Source organism: Solanum stenotomum, chromosome 7 (assembly GCF_019186545.1).
Source record: "Solanum stenotomum isolate F172 chromosome 7, ASM1918654v1, whole genome shotgun sequence".
NCBI classification, from domain to species: Eukaryota; Viridiplantae; Streptophyta; class Magnoliopsida; order Solanales; family Solanaceae; genus Solanum; species Solanum stenotomum.
Window position 1 is genome coordinate 10,763,129 of NC_064288.1, and position 22,984 is coordinate 10,786,112.

Consider the following 22,984-nt stretch of genomic DNA (forward strand, 5'->3'; position numbering starts at 1 on the left):
AACAACCAAGAATTACCGCAAAATGTATTTTGGATAGAAAGATATATTCAAAACACTAACAGTTATCCATACAAGATTTCAAACTTTAGAATCTGGACAAAACTTTTCCTATGATGCGTCCCATATTTCGAATCCATAACAACTAAACTAGAGTTTAACATAAACATAAGAGTTGTACATATACAAATTATCTTTCCAAATCATATTTATTCACAGTAAACAAAGTTCTATAGAACGAGATATGCTTAATCTACTAAACGCTACCCAGCTAAAAAACAGGTTTTACCACTTACCAAAGAGAAGAGTGTAACTCGATTTCCAGCCAAAAAGACCAAGATTTTCTCTTGTGATCTTGAAGAACAACAGGTTAGATAATGTTCTAAGGGACTTATACTTCATGTGAGACGAATTTCCTAAGAGGAGGTGTCAAAATATAGTAACACAAGAGGTGCTTATCATATACACAACTGTCCATAAAAGTTGGCTGCTCAAATACTTGTGTGCTACCCAAATACATACATATACACCTATATATATATCCTTCACCTCCTTTTAAAGTTATACATATTTCTAATTAAAACATTACGCAAATACCCCCATACAATACATTAAATTACGATGACAATTATTTTAAGCAAGGTTGCAAATATAACATTATTTCAAGTTCCCGAAATGAGAATTAAACATATTGTAATAATTAAGCAGTGGTTTATCAACATGCGACTCTTGTTAGCATTTTTGGGGTGTTACAATCTATATCATGGCGTTCGATGAAGCAAACAATTGTTGCTACTTCTTCAAATCATGCAGAGATAATAGTTGTTCATGAAGCCAGTCGAAAGTGTGTATGATTGAAATCAATGACTCAACACATTTTGCAATTATGTGGTCCTTCTGTGCAAACAAAAAATCCAACAATATTGTTTGAAGATAATGCTACTTGCACAACTCAATTAAAGGAAGGATATATCAAAAGAGACCAAACAAAACATATTTCACCTAAGTTATTTTTCATACATGATCTTCAACAAAATGGTGAGATAAATGTTCAATATTTGTTCAAGTGATAATCTTGCAGATTTATTCACTAAGACATTGCCAACGTCAACATTTGAGAAACCAAGATATAAGATTGAAATACGCCATCTCCAAGATATCATATAAATTTTTAATCAGGGGTAGTAAAATACGCGCTGTACTCTTTTTTCCTTAACCAAGGTTTTGTCCTATTGAATTTTCCTAGTAAGGTTTTTAATGAGACAACACTCAAGACATATTACAAAATATGTGTAATCTTTTTCCTTCACTAGGCCTTTTCCCATTGGATTTTTTCTAGTAAGGTTTTAACAAGACACATTATCTATAAACATCTAAGGGGAGTATTACAAATCCATTTGATTGTGGATATTTCTGTTAATCTATTTTTAACGTAATGTATCTATTTATTGTATTAATTAAATATTTTACTAAACGTATTTGTCAAAGGTTGTAAAAGCATTATTTGTATATCATATAAAAGGATAGTCTTCACCCTTGTGAAATACACACTTAAAAAGAGATTAAATAATACTCTCTACCTAATATTTTCCATTACTATTTGTTTTCCTTTTTTGTATAGTACCATTATTATATATTTTGTTCTCATTTTACCACATAAATATATATTTTCAATTGGATGGATCAAGAGAGCATAAAATAGAATCTCAGCAGCCGCTCCAACTAAAGCAAACCAAATAAATAAGCAGAAAAAAAAGGAAACACAAATAAAGGGAGTGTGCGGTATTTGACTTTTGGAATTCATGTGTATATCATTGTGGTGGTTATCCTCCTGTGCGGTATTTGGTCCATCCATCACTCCAGGTATTTCCAATCCAGTAAGCTTCGTTCCCACCACTGCTTTCTCAATCGCTTTCTCCGTTTTGCTCCTCTCCCTCTATGATATCTAGGGTTTTATTCTGCTCGCATGGATTGAGCTTTTAGACATTTAAGTAATGAGTTTTTAGGGTTCTAAGGATTCTGCATTCCGCTAGAAAATCACTGATATGTGTATCGCTGTTGCTGATGAGAGTATATGTTCTTCAATGCTCTGTCCGATTGTATAACTGCTGTGCATTTTGTTTGTTGAGGTGAATATGATACGTGAGGAGGTTTATTAATACGGTGAAGTAAATTTTTTGTTGGTATAGTAGATGCTATGGTGAAGTGTAATATACTTTGTGAACAGTACAACCCAAACATGCGGGGAACTAGAATGCTACTTCTTTTTATGCATACATTTGTATTGTATTTTGATATCCTATGATAGTTCATTTGTTTTAAATATGCAAGTGGTTGTTTAGCCTTTCTAAGCTTCATTTACAATTTGTACAGGTCATATTTAGGCCGGACAAATGTAATTTTATACAAGTTTCATTTGTCTAATGCTTTGGAATTGTACGGAAGTTTGATTAACTCTATTGTCACAGGAATTTCACGAAGAGGGTCCAAAAATTAAACAACGAAAGCTCTTTTTATAAAGGGAAAAATATTGTTGCAAGTGAGATTTGAACACGCAAGCACTAACTCATTAAAGATGTCTGAACACACATTCAAGACATCATAAACCACTAGGCTATAACAATCTATTATGCCAAGGATGTCCAAAATATGTTATTTAATCACTTCGTGTATCATTTTACTTGTATATGCGGTATTTTTTTCCGATGAAGGGTGTCCAATTGGACACCCTAGCATACAGTGGCGTATAAAAGAAGACAAAACTCATTGTTTTTTTCTTCTTGTTGGAATTCATATGTATGGTGAGGACATGCTTCATTCATACACTATGAAAGTTGCATAGTCATGTTTTTGCTTTCTGCAAATTAGGAGCAACAATGCGCTTACTCTCATATGTTAAGCTGCCTTGTAATTTAATCCAAATACAAAAGAAAAAAAGTGTCTTAGTGATGGGCAGATTAACGTGCCATATTCAAGGGGAGGTAACATGTTTTATGTTATTCACATATGGCATAGTATTGATTGACGTGACTCGTGATGGAGTTAGCAATAGGCTAGAAGTTTGGAAACAATCTCTAGAATCTAAAGGTTTCAAGTTAAGCAAGACTAAAATTGAGTATCTAAAGTGCAAGTTTCAAGGATGTAAACACATGAAGCGAAGGTGGAAGTGAAGATAGATACACAAGTCATACCCCAAGATAGGAAGTTTCAAGTATCTTGGGTCTATGATCCAATTAACAGGGAGATTGATAATGATGTCACATATCGTATTGGAGCGGAGTGGGTGAAATGTTCACATTTGGGTTATTTTGTGATAAGAATGTGTAACCAAGGTTAAAGGTAAGTTCTACAGTGTAGTGGTTAGACTTATATTATCATATTGGGGTAGAATGTTGGCTAGTCAAGAATGCATACGATCAGAAGATGAAGGTAGCAAAGATGAGGATGCTCAGATGGATGTGTGGGCATATTAGAGGAGATAAGATTATGATCCAGGTTATAAAAGATAAGGTGGGAGTGACCTTTGTGGTAGATAAGACGAGGGAAGTAGTGCTGAGATAGTTCGTGCATGTGAAGAGGAGGTGCACGGATGCACCAGTAAGGCGGTGTGAGAAGTTGACTATAATAGGTTTTAGGAAAGGTAGAGATAGGCAAGAAGAACTTGAGGGAGGTGATTAGATAGGACATGACACATTTTAAGTTATTGAGGATCATAGATAGAATGATATGGAGGTCGAGAATAGGGTAGAAGGGTGGTAGGTAGTAAGTGTTGTCGTACTTTATTTGGGAGAGGCAAGGTGTCAATCTCCTCTTCTCCTTATTTAGAGCCCGTTTGGCTTAACTTAAAAAAGTAGCTTTTTAAAAGTAGTTTTTAAAAGTCAAACTTTAGAATGATCTGGTAGACCTTTTTGCTAGACTACAACATTGTCACATTAATCTCCAGGCAGCTGATAAGCTCAAATGGGGACACCAGAAAGGAGTTTATACAGTTAAGGAAGGGTATCGACAGTTGTGCTCTAGAAACCTCGTGATAGCTAACTGGCCTTGGAAACTCATTTGGAGGACCAAGCTACCACCTAAGGTAGTTTTTTTTACCTGGATAGCTCTATATGAGGCATGTCTCACCCAAGACAACATAAAGAAAGAAAACTCCAATTCCCAAACAGATGCTATATGTGCAAAAAAGAGGCTGAAACCCCAAGACACCTTCTTCTTCATTGTGAGGTGGCCTCAGAATTATGGAGCATTTTTTTTGTCTCTCTGGCATCAATTGGACCACACCCCTCACTGTTAAGGATGCATATGAGAGTTGGAGTCTATGGAAAGTTGACAAAGCCATCAAGAAGATCTGGATTATGATACCTGCTTGTATTTTTTGGTGTATTTGGTTAGAGAGGAACAAGAGATGTTTTGATGGAGAGTCAACTGCTTTAGGCATTTTGAAGACTAGGTGCATTGAAAATTTGTTTAGTTGGACCAACTTGTATCCTGCTGTTAATGCAGAACAACTTCAGGATTTTACTAACTCATTAGCTCTGGCTTAGATAGTTTGTATAGTTAGCTAGAGATTTTTTTGTAAACTCAATTGCCATATCTTGTAAATTATGCATCTTCCTGATGCTGTTATTAATACCACTTATCTTATCAAAAAAAAAACTTTAGTAACTTTTACGTTAAAAAAATGAAAAGTAGGGGAGTATCTACTTTTAACTTTTAACTTTTTTAAAGTCATTTTAAACGTTGTCAAACACTCCTAAAAGCTAACAATGACTTAGAAGTAGGTTTGACCAACTTTTAGGCCAATCCAAACAGGCTCTTAGTAGTATTAGTTAGTATTCATGTAGTATCTTATTCTTCATTTTTCCTGTTGCGCCAAGGGTCTATCAGAAACAACCTCTCTACCCTACAAAGGTAGGGTAAAGTCTGGTACATCCTACCCTCCCCATACCTCACTTGTGGGATAACACTAGTGATGTCATTGTTGTACAAAAGAAAAAAGGTAAAACATGTAACATAGCACACCACATGGAAAAGGAATGAAAATATTAGGATACCTTTTTGTAGTGACTGGATGTTCATCGTTGTAATTGATTATCATTTATTGTTATGCAGTTGTTGCTTTGGAAGTCAAGGTCGTGTGAGCATCTTGCAGTATGTGAAAAATCAATTGAATCTTTTTACTAAGAAAACAAAATTACAGATGGCAGGACAGGTGGCTTTCACATCAAGTTTTAAGCTGCTGGACAGTGGACAGCTCTTGAAACAACAACTCTTCATGCCGAAAAGCCCACCTATGTTGATGAACAGGTCTTGTTTCCTGATCTGACCACTTAGATTTCTCTGGATATTTATTTTTTGAGATAAAGGTAACCAGATTTCTATGGATATAGTTGCAAAAGAAGATAAAATTATAAAACATAGCCCAAAGACCGTGTCACTCTAAAGCATCTTTTTCCCTTAGAGTTAGTTATGGAGTTTAAATTTCGGCTTCTATGTTTGAATAGACAGGCTTTCCTCTTATTTCCTGTTGCATAGCCATCAATATAATAAGGTCATTCCCATTTTTTTTAAAAAAGAAAGAAATTTTATTTCAGTAATCGGTAATGTCTGATACTCACAATCTATGGCTCAGGGGGTTTTTCTTTGGGAGTTGTAAAATATCTCGCTTTCCATCATCGAGCATTTGGAAGGTCATTAATCCGTACTTAATGAAGTTGGAGAGAAGATCAAAAATGCAAAGTTGCAAGAGTTGCTTTTGCCTCGCTTCTCTTGTTGATGCTGATGCTATAGTAACTTCTGAATGGGTTCCTACCATTGACCATATGCTTCTCATGACCAGCATAGTCCTTACATATATAGCTGGAGTAATACCTACTGAAAAAAATTCTCCTTTAGATACTGGAGGAAAGATCCAAAATGGAGATGTGGATCCTGACAGGATGTCCTCTTTGGGTAGGTAAGAATGGTTATTAGACCAGTGCATTTTTTAAGTGGTATTGTTAGTTAAGTGAAGGTGCTTTGCAGTCTTTCGACAATGTTTGATCCATGTAACATTTTAATTGTTAGATCTATGTATCACTTTTCATTGTTAATTCTTTTCCATGTTTAACTGCAGTGTGAGGAGAAACAATGATTGCATCAGCATAGAATTTGCATGGGATGTCGTAAAAGAAAAAATGATGAATTCTCTGTCTTCCATAAAACAAGTGGATCTTGGTGCTATTGAATTTGAACAGAACCGTGGAAAACAACCTTCAAATTTGTCCACCCTTGCTCAAGGTCCAAGGTTAAGGCTGTTGTGGGCGTCTTTTCAGTTGCTCAAGAAAGAGGCAGGCACTGTCTCTATCATTGCCTTATTAGATAAAATATCTTGGTGATACTTTAAACTAGACTCATTCACTCATGAAACAAGTGGAGCATAGTGAAACAATTTAGGTACATATGAATTTGTCTCGTGAAGAAAACAGCATACACTAGATCCTTCATAATCTTACTGAAAGTACACTCAGGATTCAACCATTCTTAAAAGTGGAGTGGTATACCGGTTTTACTATTCCTCGCAAGCTCCACGATGGACACTTGGAGTGCGGATAACATAACATGGGGGTTGAAAATAGGGTAATACAACATGAATGGGTTTGAGCATTTGGCTTTCATACCTTGTTAAAAAAACACACGTACAGTTGACTCATGAGTCCTACATTGGTTGGGGTATGAGCTAGTCTCTTTACTTTGTATTGGACAATTCTCATCCCAGAAGCTAGCTTTTTGGATTAAGGTCTAATGTTCATTTTTCTTAACATGGTAGCAAAGTCCTGTGCATCCCTGTTGTTGGGTTTCCATTGTTGTGCTCCCATGTAATATCATCCACTCTCCAGATGTGGTGTTACAATCTCACATTGATTGAGGATATGAGTTATAGCCCCATGAGCCATCTCTCAGGATTGAGTTAGGCCTAAGTCCATTTTTTTTTCTGGTTGTCAGGACTTAAGACCAAGGTTAATTTCTTAATATATGGTATTGATGTATAGTTTTGCACTCCGGATGAAGCTTTTTTCTTTTTTATCAATATTTTTGAGTCAGTATTTTGGTGTCCATGATAAGATTTGTGTGGTACTGGGACATTGGTATTTTAATGTTTCACATCAGCGTAAGAGAAGATGGAAGAGCAGAAGTGATGGCTTTATAGTTCACTTTTGTTTTTCCTTTCCTTTTCTGTCTTTAATAATGGTCTACACCTTAACAGGTAGATAATATTTCTGCGAATGCTGTTACCTTCGGCAATGATGACTCTCTGGGCATTTTTAATGATGTCATTCAGAAGTTGTGCCAGCCTTTATGTGTTACTTGGCTTGAAGAGGAACTCGCTCTGCAAAATGGCAAAACTAACACGGTATGACTTGAAATATGTATTTATATTTTGGGAAAGAACATAAGGCTGCAAGTCTGTATTATTTAGATCTTTCTTCTTTCTATTACATTGTCAGGAATGTCTTTCTTCAGCAGTTAATAACTTAAATGGATATGGAGTCCTGACGAACATCATAAAGTCAGGGAAGGAGCATCTATTTGCTGAATTTATTTGTGTTCTTAGCTTTGGTTCTCTCAGGTAAGAAAATCAGCCCTTGTTTCTCTTAGTCGTGAATGTACAATGAACAATGTAGTTCTTGTTCTTATTTTTTTTGTTTGTTTACCCTTTCTTTGGGCTAAGAGCTAGTCGTCACTAACCCTGCTGCCAACAATATTCCTGCTATATTCATGTATGTGTACTTTTAGCAGAATGAGTTGCCTGTATGATTCTTTCATTTCGAACTGTCTGTTGGAGCTTTTGATGTCTTGAAAAAGCTTATGAGGTGTTCCTAAATCTCTTTGAACAAATGGCTTGTTGAACTTTGCTTAAAAAAAAGAATTTCACTAGATTCAACAAAGCCATGAATGATTTTTCTGAATGCATAGAAGATATGGCATTACTGGATGTACAATTAGCAGGCGCCAGGCAGTAATTTCCCTTGGAGGAAAGGGGAAGGCCATGATATAGCTGCTAGACTTGATAGATTCTTGATATCTGAAGAGTGGGAAATCTCTTTTAGAAACATTAAACAATCAGTCCTGCACAAATTCACTTCTGATCACTGTCCTATAGTCCTTGAATGTGGCAACTGGGAGAGGACTAGTTCTTTTTTCAAATTTGAGAATTGGTGATGGTTACAGACCAAAAATTTCAACGAAAGAGTTAAAGCTTGGTGGGATCTTGTGCTTGTGTTGGTAAAACAGATACATCTTAGCTTTCAAAATAAAAGCTCTGAAAGTGAAACTTAAAGAATGTATGAGAACTATCCAGGGTAATTTGGGGTTACAAAAACAAAATATCCTTAGTCAACTGACTGAGTTAGAGGAAATTCAAGATCAAAGGCTATTAACTGGTGATGAGGCATAGCCTTTCTTCTGAGAGAGTATTTAGGCAAGTGGATCCTTTGTCCCCTTTCCCTTTTGTTTTGGCAATGGAGGGTCTTAATGGCAAGTTAAGGACGACCCAAACAAACATGTGGATAAGGGGTTTTCATGCTAAGAGCCGAAGATTGGTGATAGTCAAGGTTTGGCCATCCCATTTTCGATATGCTGATGACACTCTATTTCCAATTCTCAGTACTTCACATCAACTGGGGTAAAAGCTTTTATCCAGTAAAAGTAAATGAGATACCTGATATCATCAGTTTAGCCAATATTTTGGGGGGTAACGTAGGAGAGCTACCAACTGTATATCTTGTCATGCCTTTGGGATCTAAGAGTAAATCAAAAGGTAGCTGTGTTTTTTAGGATCTTCAAACAGTTTAAAAAAAGAGAGTAGATCAAAGGGAACACTGTTTTGGAGAAATGTGAGAAGAAGCTTGTCAACTGGAAGAGCCAATACCTGTCCCTAGGAGGTAGAGTGACACATGTCAACAATGTTTTAGATGCTTTACTTACTTACATGATGTCCCTGTTCTCCATGCCAGTCAATGATAATGAACAAAGAATTTTCTCTGGCAAGGTGATACAATATTGAATGTGGAAGAAACCCAAAATTTAGAACAATAAAATAAAAGATAGATAGAATGACACAAGAAAGAAAATTTATTGACAACAATAGCTATAGAAACTAAATGATACTGTCTCTATAATTGATGTTTTAGACTCAATTTAGCCATAGAGCAGTAAGAATTTAGGGCTTTTGTATATAAGGTTTCAGTACAACCCATGTACTGTTTTGTGATATAATACAACCTTACCAAGTTCAAAAAAAAAAATAGCTATAGAAACTAAAACCGTCAATTATGAATCCAAAACAAACACCAATTCTCTTAGACACCCTTAAGAGGAAAAATTCCTCAAACAAGTAATCTTCCTCTAAGATGACCCTCAAGAGGAATGATTCCCAAGAAAGCAATCCCATCAGTATTGTTTAGCAACAAAGGACATAGCCTCAACTCTCACAAGAGTCTCACACAGTTCATCAATCAACACAATCTACCTAATAAAATGACATTGTGTAGTATTTATTAGACTAGACTAGGACTAAAGAGTAAAGACTAATAATGGTTATTACAAAAATACCTTTAATGAAATAAGGGCCTTAGTTTTCTTAGTCACGAGGGCATGTGTTATAAGAATAACCTCTTTGTATACATAGCCCCTTTCTCCCTTCTCCCTTGCACTTCCACTTTAGCATGTTATTAAGCTTCATGCCTTCATTCCAAGCACCCTCTAAGCCTCTAAAGTAGCAACTCGATGAAAAGCCTACGAACTCCTTAGCTCGACTTTGATGAAGCTTGCTTGCATCATTCTCCCTTTTTGAAAAAGATTCATCCTCGAATCCAAACCTTGCAAAACCATAGAAAAGATAAACAACAACTAGGATCTCATAGCATGAGGGTTAGCATAAGATACCACAAACCTACCAACATGCCAAGGATGTGATATAACCAAGTATCAACTATTCTAAAAAAAAAGGCCTCACATAAAGCGCACACACAGAACTTGGCTATCCCTAAGATCATGAAATAAGATCATAAAAGCACCAATGGTACAACCTCATCAGTTCTAGTAGACATGAAGCACATACGATCCTCAATTTCAAGACAATACCATTTCCAAGGTGGTACGGTACTAACTCACACACTTTAAAATTGTCACCGGGGGTAAAAGAAAAGCATAGCCTCACATCTTGGTCCAAAATACCCAATCACCCCATTTAATTCCCTCACATAAGATATACCCTCAAACAAGTACGAACATAATCATATGCAAATAGATAATAAAGAAAGGTGTCACACAAAATAACTTCATTCTGAGTGTCCTCATTTGTAATATCACTATTAGATTCAAGAACATCATCAATCACATTATAAGAATTGGAACACTCAAAGAAGTAACCATTTGAAAACAAGCATCATCTTCTTTCTCAACATATCATAGTGGGTTATCATACGAGTTATAGCCCTCAAGACGAGCTACATTACCATCACATATCACACCATTAGAATGATCTCATCATCTTCAAATAAGATATTGTATTTCAAGAGAGAATGATCAATCAATGATGAAGAATTAAAACATGTAATCCCATTCTCAAAAAGACAAATGTCATCTTCCAAGGCAGTTTCAATCATATGACCTCTTTGAGAAGAACGAGTAATAGGATCTTTCTCAAGAGTAGGCTCAAAGAGTCCCTCCTTTTCAAATGATCAACTTTATGATATCATCACAAATTTGAGGCTCATTAATCACATGACTAAATTCCTCAATTAGTGGACTAGAATCACAAACAAGTTGATCAAACAAGTTTTACATTACAATGCAATATCATCCACAACACAAGTATCAACACTAGGTGGACACAAATCGATCTTGCAAGAAGAATCAATTCGGTCATGATAAGATCAACTAGTGTATGAACACTCTCAACAAGGACATTATCAACACGTGGAAAAGAATCATTAAGCTCGCATAAAAACAAGCTACCGCTCACACTTTGTTCATTCAATATGTGTAAGTGTTAAGTTAAACTATTGTACCTTGAAGTTTCAGAAGAAGCATTTTCTTTACCTTGGGGTGAAATTCCCCTCAATATGTTGGAAAACACTTCAAGCTGGCTGCTCAATGAGACTATCATAATCTTCTCATTATTAAGAGTAGGCTCCTTGATTAATGCTTGCGTTCCTCCATCCGAGGGTCTTGTACCTACACAAGAATCCATACTATGAGAAGGATAAACAAGAAGGTTGGATTGGTTCTGTGGCAACTCGCTCACTGAAGTAGGTGAACGAGAAATTTCCCCGTTTGTCGACGACATACTTGTACCATTCTCGCTCCTTCAGAACCCAATGCTCGCCAAACCAATTAGCTCCCAGACATAATTGACTTATCTTTACGTAGACGGGGAGGTACACCCAAAAGTTCATCGGGTGTGGTCTCTAAAATAGTGTGAATAACTTGTCAAGAAGAAAAAAAGTATAGTAGAATGAATAACTTTTACTTTGGCAGACATTATTGCAGTGGATTTCAAGCAAGACAGTAGGATCTATGCAGAATTGCATTCCAGTTGCCAAGTGGTTGACTAAAAATATGTTGTCTTTATTGACTGATGAGACACTTAACAGATTTGAATATTCATGATCATAATTGAAGTATGTGCAGACTTTATTAGTCCTTCCAACTTGTCACCTTAGCAGCCGTAAAGTGTAGCTAAATCTGAAACAGAACCAAAGTTGTGGCCTATTACTGCTTCGTATGTTCTCCTTGCAGTTGGTATTGTTTGATGTCCCTGTGGAGTTTGGATTCCCAACCAAAAAAAAAATTATCCCAAAAATGTCTTAATGTTCTCTATTGTCTATCATGGCAGGAAACCTGGCTTTTATAATGATAGCTTGTTTATGGAGCACGGAGTTTCTGTACTGGAGGATTTGGTTATAATGTTGGCAGATGGGATTGCAAGTATGTATTTGGAGCTTATATCTGTTGATAGTAGTATGTCAAATGAAATGAACAACCTTGGGTTGAGTTTATGTACATTGTCAACCCGAGCACTTCAGAAATTACGCAATGAGGTATTAAACTTCTCCCTGGCTACAAACACATTCTTTTATTTGTTAATCGTTGACCCTCTTTGTATATATACACAATTTATCTTCACTTGGAATTGTATTTTCTCTTTCTTATATATTCTTCTCCATCTGCACCTAAAGGGTGTGCTTAGTGGTCAAGGAAGTGAGTTGTAAATCTATGATATCAGGGCTTAAATTCCAGCAGATACAAAAAACTAGATGATTTCTCCTATTTGCCTAAGCCTTGGTAGGTAGAATTACGTGGTACCTATGTTCGTGGGAGGTAGCAGGAGTTCGGTGGATGAAAATAAGGATTAATTAAAGTTTCACATGTCACCTCCAATTCTTCTTCTTCTTCTTCTTAAAAAGAACATATCAACTCCAGTTACTTTCACTGCTTGAATTTCTGGGATTTTCGACGGAGGAAGTGGTAGAAAAGCCTTCGGAAATAAGATTTTTTTGACAGCTTTGGAAAGGTTGGAAATCAACTCGCCTGAATGAATTTTCAGTGGAAATAAGATGCCGTTGGTACTTCCCTAAGGCCTTCCATCGGTAAATATTCCCGACGAATTTTGATGCCCTGCTCATCAGTCTATTAAAATATTATTTTCCATTCGATAGCAAGTGGTCCAAAAAAACAAAAAATAATACTTCCTTTGTTTCAATTTGTTTGTTTGGTTTTGACTTGACATTGAGTTAAAATAAAGTAGGCTTTTGAATCTTGTGGTCTTAAACTAAAGATATATGGAATGTAGCAAAGTTTCCTTTAATCTCGTGGTCGTAAACATGTCATGTGGAAAGTTGAAATTAAAGAGTAGCAAAAAAGGAAAAAGACATTCTTTTTGAAATGGACTAAAAAGAAAAGTAAAACAAATTGAACCTGAGGAAGTAATATTGTTCTACCTTTTCGATTGACAGGCTATCTCAAAGTTAATTGAACAATGTTAGACGTGCTTTGGGTGTGTTTTATGTCATGCTTGTTTGTTGAAATTTACAGGTTGTATGGTAGCCTTCAAAATAATAATTGTGTACTACAATGCAATTTCTGGATTTTCCAGTTAAAGCCGTTGAAAAAGGTAAAATAAACTTCCAAAATTGATTCTTTTTTACGGTGTAGCCATCAGAAGTGCATAACTTTTTTCCGGAATGCAACACTTCCAGCGCCCCTGTCGTCAGACAAGCAAAATATTACTCCCTCCATTTAGCTTACATGTTTTGTTATTTGGGTTTGTGTGATGTTTTGATTCTATTTTCTATATCAAATGATACTCTTGTAAAATCACAATTGTTTTGAAGTCTAAAGCTACAAGCCAGCGGCTGTATCAGAGGACATGCATTTTTCAATTGATAACATATTGATCTAGTGATGAATAATTGCATTTTGAAATGTTTTAACAGGCTGCTATGAACCAATGGTTGCATCAGAACATGGAAGCAGTTGTCTCCATGTATGAAGATCGGTTTGACTTGTACACATTTCAACACCAGCTTATCGAGGAATCTAGCAAGAGCAAAGTTCAAAATGATAATTGGTGGAAGAAGCTTAGAGTGATGAGTACTCAGCCTGTTTTATCTCAATTAAGTACTATTTTGATCAACCAAATCTCCATACCTGTTAAACGCACCAAGGAACTTAGGGCCTTGACTGGATGGTAAGTAGAAGCCTTCATTCTCATGCTTTTTTTTTAATTATGTATTTCAATTTTGGTTTTCTTCTTGTTGATGCCCTGGGACTTAGGATCTTCTTGGGTGATTGTCAAGGTTCGTAGTTGTGGGTGATTTAGGTAATTTTTGGACTTTAGTCCATTAATTGTGATACTTGAGTCACGATGTTAGAACTCTAATTCTACAACTAACCTTTAAAGTTTTTGATTAAGTAGAATATTAACTTAATTCCCAATGTTGGAACTGCTATACAACAACAACATACCCTGTGGGGTCTGGGGAAGGATAGAGTGTACGCTGACCTTACCCCTTCATGGATGATGGAACTGAGATGTCTTTAATAAATACAAATCTATAAGATAATGTAGTGACAGTATATAGGGGAAATGCATGATTGTGTACCTAGAGAGTTACATTGATAATTGGGGACACTAAGTGGACAGAATTGCAATGATAATCTAAGGACATGACATGATAGTAAGGTTCAGGACACTTGCTCTACTGCTGACCAGTTAGGGAATTGTTGGTAAAAATAATGGCTGTTGTTTGTTTTTATTTTCTTAAGAGATGTTGATAAGAATCAACTTACTTTAAAAAAGAAGGAAATAATGCGAAAACAAAAATATGAAGATCAAAGATGAGCAAAATTCGAGAAATAAATTCCCACATCTCGAAAGTAATTACTAAGAACCCTATTGTTTGTGGTAGACCTAATTAGTGGATCAGGGCAAATCATGTTTACTAGTAGCTTCAATTCAAGAACTTAGATGAAAGTGATCTAGACCCTTAATTGAGACAATAGTTAGTATAGGACAATTACTTTCTTCAATTAATTGCGTAAGAACCATAGATATCATGCTCAAATTAATCTTACCTCTCAAAATAAATACTCCTTCCGTGCACTTTTAATTGTCATGGTTTCCTTTTTTAAAGTCAAACAATAAGAACTTTGACTAATATTTTATGATGTATTTTTTCATCATATTGATATGCAAAAAATTGCAATTTATAGTACTTTTCATATAGTTTTTGAATATCTAAATTTTTTGTTTAAAATATCGAATTAATGTAATCTAATTTAACTTTGAAAATTAGTCAAATAACAAGTGGACGGAGGGAGTAGTTCTTATAAGGTTGGATGATAAACTCTAAGTTGCCAATATACAAACATGTAAAGAAAATAACTCTCAATAATATTAATAAGGGAAAAAGGACAAATATACCCCTGAACTATCGTAAATGGTGTGCAGATACCCTCCGTCATATTTTTGAGACATTGGTGCCCCTGTCATCCAAAAACTAGAGTATATATGCCCTTCATCTAACGGAAACGGAAGACTAAATAGGGACACATGGCGCAATCTTATCCGTCGATAAATGTCAGATCGGTGGATAAGATTTTGACACGTGTATGTCCGTTAGTATAAATGGTATATATGCTCTAGTTTTTGACGGAGGGTATTTGCATACCATTTACGATAGTTCGGGGGTATATTTGTCCTTTTTCCCTATTAATAATAATGTTGTGCTTAAAAAACAAAGGTAATGCCCCTATATATAGGGCCCAATGTGTACCTCTCCCAGACACCATGAAATTCAAATTCTACTTTTACGGAAATAAGTAGTAAAATCTAACTAGGAAACTTTAAACTAAGAAACATAAAACTAGGAAAACAAGTAGAAACTAATGTCACACTTCTTCCTAAAACTACCTAACAAAATAAGGGAAGTGTCAATTTTAGAACCCAAAAACCACACTCCTAAGCAGCCCCTTTTGGGCGTGATTCTCAGCCCATTTTTCGGAAGAATTTTCAGCTCTTTTGGAGCTCCATGTGGGCCCCAATCTTCCTCCTCTTGGACTTGGGCTTGGATCATAAAATATGTAAAGCACTTAAGAGGCTTGGATCATAAAATATGTAAAACACTTGGCCCACTCTTCGCCATAATTCTTGGGCTCTTCTTCCACGATAAGTATCTTAAATCATTGAAGGCCAGCAACCTTGTCTTGCATTTTATTAGCTTGAGACCTTGATGACGATCTTCTTGGGGCTTCTATAGCTTCACCCTTTTCCGTGGAGCTATCAGATGTGGTGTCCAGATTTATATTGTTGAGCCCCATGAAATAATGAGAATCTTTGTTATTAGACAAATATATGTTTGTTTATGCTTTTATGTTTTAAATATCATATGCAGTTCGAATTGCCTGAAAGATTGGAAGTTCTAATGCTGTTTATTGAGATTTGGTCTTGTATTGCGAGAAGTTGTCTCACATATTCTGGTTTTTGGATGGGTATAGTTAGTTGGTTTTATTACACGACTGATTATATTGGCACCTCAAGCCTCTGAAGCCTTAACAGTTAACGGACTTTTAAGTCTTATAACTTGTACAAAAATACGCCGTATAACCATTATCATTAGATTCTCTTGTTACTGATGACCACATCATACATTCATACACCAAAACATGTTTGAATGATCTTGTCAGTGCACTTTGTCTTTGTATGTGTTGGCATTCGCAAGCCCTGAATATAATTTACTTACTGTCGTTGTCTTGCTTTACCCTTTCAGGAGATATTACTACAGTCTTCTCCTTGAATTGGCTGATATTGCAATGCCGTTGGTAAGAACTGTCATTTCTAGGCTGAGCGATGCTATCTCATTTTTTCTGGTTAGCTTGATAGGGCGGTCTTTGGGACTTATCTATACTGGGATAAGGCAATCCCTGCGATGGAAGTAAGAACTAGTAGTAGTCAGTTCCTTTTTCCATTCACTACAAAATTTTCTTCATTGTTTATAGATGCATGAGAGAATGCTTCAATTCTTTTTAGGTGCCCATTTAAACATTCCCTTGTTAATTTCTTACTTTTTGTTTCCCAGTACTAGTTACTGTTGAAGGAACGTCCTAAAAGTTACTCTTCTTTTTGAAGTTTATTTTGTGATTGTTATCTTGTAGTACATTATTGTATGAACCCAAAGTATTCAAAGCGAATTCCTGTAAAACTACTATTAGTAATAATTACGGAAAGTAGAGTCAAGTGATAGACCAGACGCCCATATTTTTTCTATTATATAGAAGAGTCATGAAAGGACGATCATGGCTATGAAGAGTTGTACAATGTGCAATATAAATTATAGAATTGTACTATGTACTTAGCCTTATCTTATCCCCTCACCAATAGCCTCTAAACATGTGTAACAATGTGGACTCATTCTCTTTATATCATTACAATTTTACTTTATATAATAAATTTTAAATGCTTAAACATTATCAACTTCATTCATATTTTGTGCACCCATTTATTATTCAATCTTCACTATGTTTTTTACATGCCCTATATTCAATCCTCACAATTTAAAATCAAGTCAGCTTTTTCAATAGTACAATTTTAAAAATGTTTTTAACTATAGAAATCATTTTTTTAGTAATATTAGAACTCAAGTTTTCATTTTTTTAAAAATAATAAAATGCGATTTTTATTACTCTCATCATTCTTAAATACTTGTCATAATTTTCTTTTTGAAAGTCAAACTATGCAAATTTTGATAAATTTACCAATTAATTCTCAATACTACTATCCTCTTGTCTCAATTAAGAAGGGAAAATTAACTTCTTTTTAAGCAAATTATCTTTTTTTTTTGAAATATTAATAAATTTCACGAACAATTATATTGAAAAATTTAAATTTCAAAATTATTTTATATGTAGCTGTAATTCATAAAAAGAAAAAGATTATTAAAATACTTATCAATTGAATCAAGATAGAAAACTTACAAACATAACTTATGCTTTAAAACTATACATAATATCTTTTACTAGAGACATAAATGACACAAATACTCAAATTTCTATCATACTAAAAAAGTAAAAATATTGTTAAAAAAAATATTATTTTCTTCTTTAAGATGGACAAAATAAATGTAAATTTACCCGAATTTTTGTTATTTTGTTATATATAAAAAAACCTGAATGGAACTATGGTTGTGCGAGTTAGATATAATATTTTAATATTATTTAATAAAATAAATTTATGACCTGACTTTATATATTAATAGCCCATTAAACTTGTCACTATCAAACTACGGCTTGTTCCGATGGAGCATCTAAACACATGGTATTCATTTCACACATTTTTTGTTCAAATTTTGAAAAAAAAAAAACTGTGTGTGTGGTTACAAACGCTTATTAGATAGTTATGTTAACCACATAAAACATGTCATCTCATTTAATTATCTACATCCATCTAATAAGAACATGCTTGAGATTTACCCTTTTTGATATGAGTCGAATACATAAAATTAAAGGAGATGACATATTTTATATCCAACATATGTTTGTTATTTAATTTAATGGATATTTCTAACATAATGTTGAAATGAATATTAGATTACGTATTCTTTTAATATTAGTCGTGATAACTTATATAAGTTATAAGTTATTTTTTAATTTTATAAAATAAAGTACTTTCAAAGTGTAATGCCCATTATTACTCTTTAATTGATTTACATGAAAATACCAAAAAATAATTTATTGTTTAAACATATGATTGATTACGTATAAATACAACTTAAAACCGTAATGTTGGACCCGTTAACGGGCCTTTTCATATCTAGTATATATATATATATATATATATATATATATATTACTAAGAATGGCCATGCACCACCATCATAGAACCATCATAGAATCAAGAAAGAGTTCTCAATCTGTCAATTCTTACTATGTTTGGATCTGATAAGTTTATCCGTGATCGTATTGAGTCAAATTAAGCCACTCCTAGATGAAAAGAAAAAAATCCAAAAGATGTAAAAGCAAAAGTTGTGAAAGATAGTCTTTGTGCTTTGTCCCTACCATGTTTTACTCTTGCAATTTCGTTTCCTAAGAATCTTCTTATACCTTAATTAATTCACACAATAGTTCATAGTGTTTTTACTTTGCATAAAGTAACCTTTCCCACTTTCCCTTCCCGGGTGAGGGTGGGGGTGAGGGGGTTAGTTGTAAGAGGAAAGTGGAAATATTGGATGGGGAAGTTGGGTGGTCAAATAATTACTTTTAAACATTCTTATTTAGAGGGAGAGGAACTCCACAAATGTTTTAATTAAGTGTTTGGTAGGGATTTTTTTACTTTTCTATGTTTGGTTAGGGAAAAAAGTTCTTTAAAAATGAGGAAAATGATTTCTCTAATGGAAGTATATGAAAAATAAGTTGCATAAGTGACATTCAAAGTTTATTGTCTCCATCCAATCTCTCCATCCTCGATCCTAACCTGCTAACCCCTTGACCATCCCACCCCTTGCCAGCCAAGAATCCCCATTTTCCATCCCATTGCGCCTTCATAGTGTTTTACTAGATAACATAAAAATGTTCTTCGAATAATATTTACTGCTTACTTATCAAACACTAGAAAATAAGTAAGAATTCACTTATTTTTCAAGATAATATTTTCTAGGAAATTATTTTCTAAGATTCATGCACTTAAAATCACAGATATATTTTTACCCGTTACTATGGGTTTATAATCTATCGCGGTCTCTTTTGGTGTGGATAAGTTAATGTGATTTTCTTGATTCATGGTGGTCAAACACATTTAAAATGGTTAAAAAACTTAAACTAGGATATATTTTACCCTTCTTTCTCAGAGCTTGTGAAATGATTGAAAGACTTTTATATGTTATTTCACCTTTTTATACAAATAAAAAATGTGTGGTGGTTAAGTTGTGGCTATCAATCAACTTCAATTGATTGTTATTACTTTTACAAATCCTTCTGATCGCATTATGTGTTGTGACATAAGATTTGTGAATAATATGAGAATACTTGCAAGAAAACTCATTTCCCTACTCCTCTGAATTTGCTTAATATGTGTCAGTATCACATTAGGGAGGGAGAAGTCGACAAAATTAAAAGTAGGATCCTAATTTGAGATACAAAAACAGAAAATTAGGCATGCTTTGGGGAAGTTGATGAGGCATCATTATCCAAGAAATAGATATGCAATATGTTTGAAAACACTCCTAAACTTGACGTGAATTATTAGTTTTATCTCCGAGTTATTGACATACTTGACTAACTAAACTTAAATATACCCCGATCTTGCAACATGAGTGAAATACACCCCTAAATTCTCGTCAAGTTTAGTGGTGTTTTCAACACTTCACTTAGCTTTTTATTAAGAGTCAATATGCTGCTGCTACTACAAGAATTTGAGACTACCTGCTATGTTATCTAAGTTTAATTGGTCAAGTAAAATGACATTTTTAAGATTGTCAATAATTTAAGGACAAAACTAATAATTCACGCCAAGTTCAGAGGTGTTTTCAATACTTTTCTCTTTTTTCTTTCTAAATTGGGATATTTATGAAGGACTAATTATTAAGCAATTAGGATGTGATGATATAAGAATTCAATTATATGTTGGTGAAGTATGGACCACGATATGAGTAATAATTAGTGTTGTGGTGCATGCAGCTTTGACAAGGATAGATTTGAGGCCGCGTGCTGGATTGCTCAGCCTCATATCCCTACACATAAAGGCCTCTATCTATGATCATCAACCTCATAAGCATGCATGCAAGATTTGAAAGAATAGGCAGGGAGATCTTCTTTTTATGGATTCTTAATATTGTAAGTGTAGGATCCATCGACATAACTAAAGTTTAAGATATTAGAGAAAATACGTTTCCAATCACTTTATTACTCAATCTTTTGATTCCTTTTTTAAGAGCTAATCACGTGAAGATTATTTTTGATGCAATGGATGGTGGAAAGCCTTGAAATCAGAACTTCTAGTTGCTATAATACCATATAGAATTTTGAGATCACTTATTTAAAAGCTTAAGCTATAAGAGATAGCTCACTTTTATTCGATTATTTATATCTCCAATATTTATTCGTGAGATATGTTTATGACTTTATGTTATACTTAAAATAAAAAGGGAAAAAATCCCAAACTTTTCCAAGCGGATGACCTAATAAAACATTTTACGAACCTCCTTTGGCAACATGTTGGAAGCTTTCCTTGTGTTAATCAATTAGTAGACTAATTAATAGGATTCAACTATACATGCATATTTCACATATGCATAACTTTTATAGATATGATTGATCAACCCTTGGTCCAACTAAAGAAGAAAGAAACTCAAGATGAGCTCCTTTAAGTGTGACTAATATTGCATATGTGTGGCCTATTGCTATGGATATGTAGCCCTCCAACAACACACACATGCACTAAAACAACAAACAAAAGAGAAAAAGAAAAAGGAAAAGAAAAAGATAAGTGATGAAGCTTTAGATCATGAAGTGCCATTATCATCTTTATGGGGGCAGACAAAATGGTTCCCCTCTACACCCCCACGAACTCCCCCAGTTTTGAGTCGACACAAATCTAGGATTTCTAGAATACTGAACTCTAATATGTTAGGTAAATAATTCAAATATTCAATCAAGTATATTATTTAACTTACTTGTAGCATGAGTGTCAACAAATAATATTATGTCAACTTTTAAAATATATATACATAAAATATCTAGTTTTACATAGCAGATTCACATCTCTATATTTTAGCCTATAAATTCGCCCCTAAATTCTTAGGACTTATACCTTTACGTAGTGTAAGTATTTTAGTACCATCAAGTCATTTTTATATGTTGTAATTAGGTAACTTGTCTTAATTTTACAAATTCCACATTATTTTTTTTGTTGTTGTTGATATTCTTCAAATGATATGATAGTGTATTTTTCTTAAAATATATTTTGTAGAACTGAAATTCTTAGTAAAAAATAATGAACTATTGCATATTATCTTACTTATAAGGAAGTCAAGTGAGAGATGTTACTTAAAATATCAATACTAACAAAAAAATTAAAATTAGCTATAAACTTTATCGCTAGTTCGTTGATGTTTCGCTCGTAGCTAAAGTCATCTAATCTAACACCATTGAAACATTATGAGAATAAAAAAATAACTCAGGTTTGACTAATCATAATACAATTGTCTTTAACCCCAATTTTATAAATTTAATTGTTGTTGCATTGTATCAATCTTTTCGGTAAACAGTGCAATTCATTAGGTGTGAATGATATTTTTCTTATCAATACTATAGAAATCTAACACTTAAAAATATTCTTATGCTTTATTCTTTCGAAGGTAAGAAAAAAGATAAAACTTAATAAGCGGATTATTCATTTAGATTTTTCAGGTAGACACGTAAAAAATGTTGAAGAAGAGATATGAAGAAAATCTTGTTGGGAGCGCTACTTCCAAATAAGTCCTCCAGTGTGCGATCTGAATTTAGTTGAAGCTCCAATATAATGTGGGCATCAAACACCGCGTGGAAAACCAATATTTATACATGTACCATGTTTATATATATTCACTCTCCAAGATAGTTGTATCAGCATAACGAAAATCAAGTGTGTAACCATAGGAATAAATATTGATTTTTTGAAAAGGATGGCCCAAGGTACGTAGCAACCTAAATATAAATATGTTAAGCTTTTTCCTGTCTTTAGGAAAGATAACTAAATTTCTAATTGGAATGAAAGTTAGGAAGATAAAAGTGGTATCATGCATTAAGGAAAGTATTGTTTGACCATGTTTATATGTGTGGATATTAGAAAATCACGATTGTCTAATTATTTGTCATATGATCCTACTTACCGCCCAATTAAGTTAGCGTTTGGCCTTAAGTTTCCAAATATTCTTGACAAATAATATTTTAGGTGAAGTATCACCATGTGTTTGGCCCTAAATTTTCCCAAAAATATTTGGCTATTTTAAAAAATATGATTTATACCCACAAGTTCTAAAAACTATTAAAAATACCTATAAGTTTGTATTATCATAATTTATAATGAATATGTTCCGTTAAAAAATAACCTTATAACATAATTGATAACAATTAACAACAACAAATAACAATATGGGCAAGAGCAATACACTAATCGCATATTCAAACTCGTCATTAATCAGCTATGATTATAACCCATTAAAAACACAAGTTATATGGCCAAACACCACTTCCTAATGTTTTTTCCAAATTTTCCCAATTTTTTTTGGGCCAAACGGGTCCTAAGTCTTTAATCTTTTAGTTTTTTTTTTTTTTTAAATATGAGTGCTAATTATATTTCAAATATTTATCCTTTTATTTAAGTTTAATTTGTAATAACAATAACAATAATCGGTATGCTTCATTAATTGGAAAAAAAGAAAAAGTAGCAAAGACCCGTCAAAGTAAT

The 22,984-nt window shown here is 33.9% G+C and overlaps 1 protein-coding gene across 4 annotated transcripts; it reads left to right on the forward strand.

Annotated features, from left to right (window-relative positions):
* Positions 1–1,725: 1,725 nt before the first annotated feature.
* Positions 1,726–16,631, forward strand: LOC125870834 (uncharacterized). Of its 4 annotated transcripts, none has more exons than XM_049551374.1 (9): positions 1,726–1,860; positions 5,110–5,304; positions 5,630–5,953; positions 6,113–6,326; positions 7,244–7,390; positions 7,485–7,606; positions 11,879–12,083; positions 13,479–13,732; positions 16,314–16,631. In XM_049551374.1, exons 2-9 carry the CDS (start codon positions 5,198–5,200, stop codon positions 16,480–16,482), a joined length of 1,542 nt encoding a protein of 513 aa, XP_049407331.1. In that variant the 5' UTR covers positions 1,726–1,860; positions 5,110–5,197; the 3' UTR covers positions 16,483–16,631. The 4 variants fall into 4 exon arrangements, with proteins under 4 accessions (XP_049407331.1, XP_049407330.1, XP_049407329.1 ...); XM_049551373.1 differs by having other exon boundaries at positions 1,762–1,874; XM_049551372.1 differs by lacking the exon at positions 1,726–1,860 and adding an exon at positions 2,047–2,126.
* The last annotated feature ends 6,353 nt before the right edge of the window (positions 16,632–22,984 follow it).

Coding starts and splice junctions, on each gene's coding strand:
- LOC125870834 (XM_049551372.1), top strand. CDS start 2,062: ATGAGAGTATATGTTCTTCAATGCTCTGTCCGATTGTATAACTGCTGT. Junction 2,127..5,109: donor TGTGCATTTTGTTTGTTGAG/GTGAATATGATA, acceptor ATTGTTATGCAG/TTGTTGCTTTGGAAGTCAAG. Junction 7,391..7,484: donor AAAATGGCAAAACTAACACG/GTATGACTTGAA, acceptor TTACATTGTCAG/GAATGTCTTTCTTCAGCAGT.